Source organism: Pygoscelis adeliae, unplaced genomic scaffold (assembly GCF_000699105.1).
Source record: "Pygoscelis adeliae isolate BGI_AS28 unplaced genomic scaffold, ASM69910v1 Scaffold591, whole genome shotgun sequence".
In the NCBI taxonomy this organism is placed as follows: Eukaryota; Metazoa; Chordata; class Aves; order Sphenisciformes; family Spheniscidae; genus Pygoscelis; species Pygoscelis adeliae.
The window spans coordinates 356,000-359,504 of record NW_008824069.1 but is presented as its reverse complement, the minus strand read 5'-3'; the positions used below and the strand labels follow the sequence as shown (position 1 = coordinate 359,504).

Below are 3,505 nucleotides of genomic sequence, written 5' to 3'. Positions count from 1 at the left end.
GTTCACCAACAATAAGCCACAACTTTTATTAATTGATAGAAATAGTACAAATTTTAAATTTAGTTGCATTTTGCTCTTCTCTGAAACACCAAAAAAGGCTCCTCCCTCTGGCAGCTACATCGTCAACTCCTGCAGAGAGAAGAAAGACGTGTTAGGAGCCAGCCTTGCCGGGGCACGGAGCCCCACAGCCCGGCCTCCGACCCGGGGAGGGGTCCAGTACCACGGCTGCAGGTGGGAAGAATGTCCCTCTGCTCGCGGCCCCAAGCTCACGCCGTACTTGCAGCAGCGGGGAACTACACGCTGCACATCTCCCCCCCCCAGGGACGTCCCACCACAAACCGTTCTCCCTCCTCCCTGGGGGCCAGGCCCGCCCAGCCAGGCAGACACTCACCATTATAGCATTTACAATATCGTTACTGTTGTTCTTGAGGGCACGGACTGCCTTTGCTCGAGACACATTCGCCTGGGACATCACCAGCTCAATGTCTTTCACCTCGACGCCGGTTTCGTCAACCTAAAGGAGACAGAGCCCGGGATTCACACCAGCACGGTTTGCTCCGTGCCTGGCAGAGGAAAATGGGATTGTCTGGATGGGGGCAGCTCCCATTCAAGGCCACGCAGACGGAAGCTGGGAGGCAAGACCGGGCACTGCCCAGCCCTGGGGACAGTCCCCTGGCAGTGCCCGGGACCAGATCCTCCAGGGGAAGGACCCTGCGCTCCCTTTGCCATCACAGCGAAGACGTGGATGAGGGAAAGAAAAACACGGGTCTTAACACAAACTCCAGACACTTCGCAGGACGAGCATTAATCCAGTGGGCCTGCAGCCCAGCGGCTGGCTCAGGTCCGCAGTGAAGCACCCGGCCCCACAGAGACAGGCTGGGGAAGGCGTACCTCTTCTTCCTCGCTCTCCTCCTGCACGGTGGGGGTCTGTGTGTTTTCCTGGATGTTTGAAACAGCTTCTCCTTGCACTTTGAACTTTTCGGCAGCTGCCAGCTGGGCCTGCTGGGACAGGTCTTCGATCTGGAGGGAAGAAGCGTAAATGAGGCCAGCCCGGCACAGAGTGGAATGTCAGCACACGGGCTCAAGAGAGCCGCAGCTGCGCTCCCCGTGCTGCAGCAGTGCCAGCACATCGAACGGCTCTGCCACATAACCCAGCCAAGAAGCCAGCTCTCGACACGGACCCCAGGCCTGCCGACATCCCTTGGGGGGTCACACAGCAGCTGGGACCTGCCGGCGGCAGCCACGGCGCACAGGTGGCAAGGAGGAACCCCAGCTAAGTGGCCTGCTGCTCCGCTGCCGCGAGCACGGATTAACGCGGCTGCCAGACACTACGCAGTCAGCTCACCTTCGCTTCGCCAAAGACTATGTAGGTGTCTGACGCTGGGCTCTTGTACACATCTGGCTTTGTGATGACGAAGAGGATGTTCTTAGATTTCCGGATGGTGACTCTGGTTACTCCTGTCACCTGGCGAAGGCCCAGTTTAGACATTGCCTGAAAAACGTGAGAGAAAGGTAAGCGGGGGAAAGAAGAGTTACTGAGACAGCGCAGCCCATGAAAAGATGCGTCCACTCATCTGCCCTCCAGAGACCTGGGTCCAGCGATCAGTGCGCTCACGCAAATGAAAATGTGCATTTTACTGCTGCAGAGAAGCATTCCCGGGCTTTTCGCCTGACACTGCACTGGGAGCCTGGGAGGGAACTCTCTAGTCCCAGGACTGGTGAGATCCATAGCATGACCTCAAGCCCCTCCAGACACAAGGATTTTGCCTGTGAAGGGGGCATCCCCCTGCCCGGGGGCCCGACAAGGGCAGAAAGTCACATAAACCTCTCTCAGCTCCCGAACAGTGGCAGGAGGGGAGGAGCTGCAGCCCTGAACAGGGTTCACGGGGCAAAGACCCCAGCACTCAGGGATACCGTGCCAGACCCTGAGGCAAAGCTCAGCTGTCCATGGGCAGCCCGTTTGCTGCATACAGGTTTGGTCCATCCATCATCCCACCTCACCTTCCGTGCTTTCTTTTCACTCCGGCTCTGTTTTGCTTTGCTAACGGGTTCTTCATCTATTTCAGCTGCTGCTGCAAGCTGCAAGGAGAGAAAACAAGGGGGACCCATGACAATCCTGAGGTGGCGGTGCACAGCACCAGCAGGGATCCTGCTCTGCCGCTGCTGGGCGCAGGGACGCGCTGGCGCGTGCTGCCTGCCCTACCTGTGCCTGCTGTGTTGTGGCCTGTGTGGAGTCTTGCTCTTCGAGCTCTGGTACAGATTCATCACTGTCAGACTCTGTTCCGGACCCTACAGAACAAACACATTTTTTCAGGTAGGTCCAGGGGACACAGCAAGATTAAAGAACCACACTGCTTCGGTGTAGCCTTTGCTGCTGGGGGTTCCGAGTGCTGACACAGTTTCCAGTCAGCATGGTTAAGTGGTGTCTGGTGGAAGGAGCTCTCCCTGCAACCCCCAACGCCATCAGCAGCGGGTGGCACTAGAGCCTCTTCCGAGCAGTCTCACCACGGTGGAAGCTCCCCTGGGGCAGCAGGGAGAATCTGCACCAGCAGCTGGCCCAGCCTGGGCTGCGCTCCCGCCGGGTGCCAGAGCACCGTGGGTGCCCGGAGGCTCGCTCCGCAACGCTGACTCCCCAGGAGGCAGCCCCAGCCTGAGTCTCTCCCTCAGTTTGGGGCACCTCGCCGGCCAGTGTGGCAGCACGGCTCGAGGAGCGCAGGGCGGCGCTCCCCGGGCAGTGAGTCAGCAGCAGCCCGGCGCTGACAGGGACTCCCTCGGTTCCCCTCGAACCTGTTCAGGCAGCAGTGAAGCTCGGGTTGCAGCAGCTCAGACACACGGCACGGAAACGAGACCAAATTCACCGAGTCTTTGGGGCTGCTGCACCTTTCCGTGACTTCACTACAGGGGACGATTTGCAATTACCTTGGAAAGCCCCGTCAGGGAACTGCATCTTTGGATGCTCAGGTTGGCCTCTGTGCCAGGTCCTGAAAGCTGCCGGAGCCGGGGAGGCTCAGAGGGCTGCCAGCTCCTGTGCCACTGCTGCAGCGCCACGATTAGCTTGCAAACCACGGCACAACCGTGTCTGACCATGCGGGAGTGAATGAAGCAGAGCCGGGTATCTCCAGCCTTGGAGGAGGCCAGAGGGTGACCACGACGCCCTCTCATGCAGCCATTACCTGAATTCAGTCCCGTTTCCTTCCCTGGAAAGGGCCTCTGTGCCCACGGCCACGCTGGGCACGCAGGAGCCCTCGGCAAAGCTCTCTGCAGGCTGTCGGTGCGTGCCAAGGGGATCCCAACAGTTCAGGCAGGCAAAGGAGTTTCCCCAGAGTGCGGGGACATGCCTGTTTTGGCACCAGCACTGCCCGCAGCTTCCCTCCGCTGGCGGACGGATACGGGGAAAACCACAGTAGACGCCAGACACGCACAGTGGGGTACAGGCATGTGGCAGCTCTTCCCAGAGTCTCAGTGTGAAGCCAGCTCAGGCAACAGTGGCAGCGCCCCCGCCACA

At 59.6% G+C, this 3,505-nt stretch overlaps 1 protein-coding gene across 1 annotated transcript in view; it reads right to left on the bottom strand.

Annotated features, from left to right (window-relative positions):
- NACA (nascent polypeptide-associated complex alpha subunit) overlaps positions 1 to 3,505 on the bottom strand; it is a 30,723-nt gene continuing 27,218 nt past the window's right edge. Inside the window, exons 6-11 of the mRNA XM_009334174.1 lie at positions 2,204 to 2,289; positions 2,002 to 2,079; positions 1,346 to 1,492; positions 892 to 1,020; positions 392 to 514; positions 1 to 129 (exon numbers count right to left, since the gene is read on the bottom strand). Coding sequence (XP_009332449.1) covers positions 115 to 129; positions 392 to 514; positions 892 to 1,020; positions 1,346 to 1,492; positions 2,002 to 2,079; positions 2,204 to 2,289 — 578 coding nt within the window. The 3' untranslated portion in view covers positions 1 to 114. The remainder of the gene's footprint in view (positions 130 to 391; positions 515 to 891; positions 1,021 to 1,345; positions 1,493 to 2,001; positions 2,080 to 2,203; positions 2,290 to 3,505) is intronic.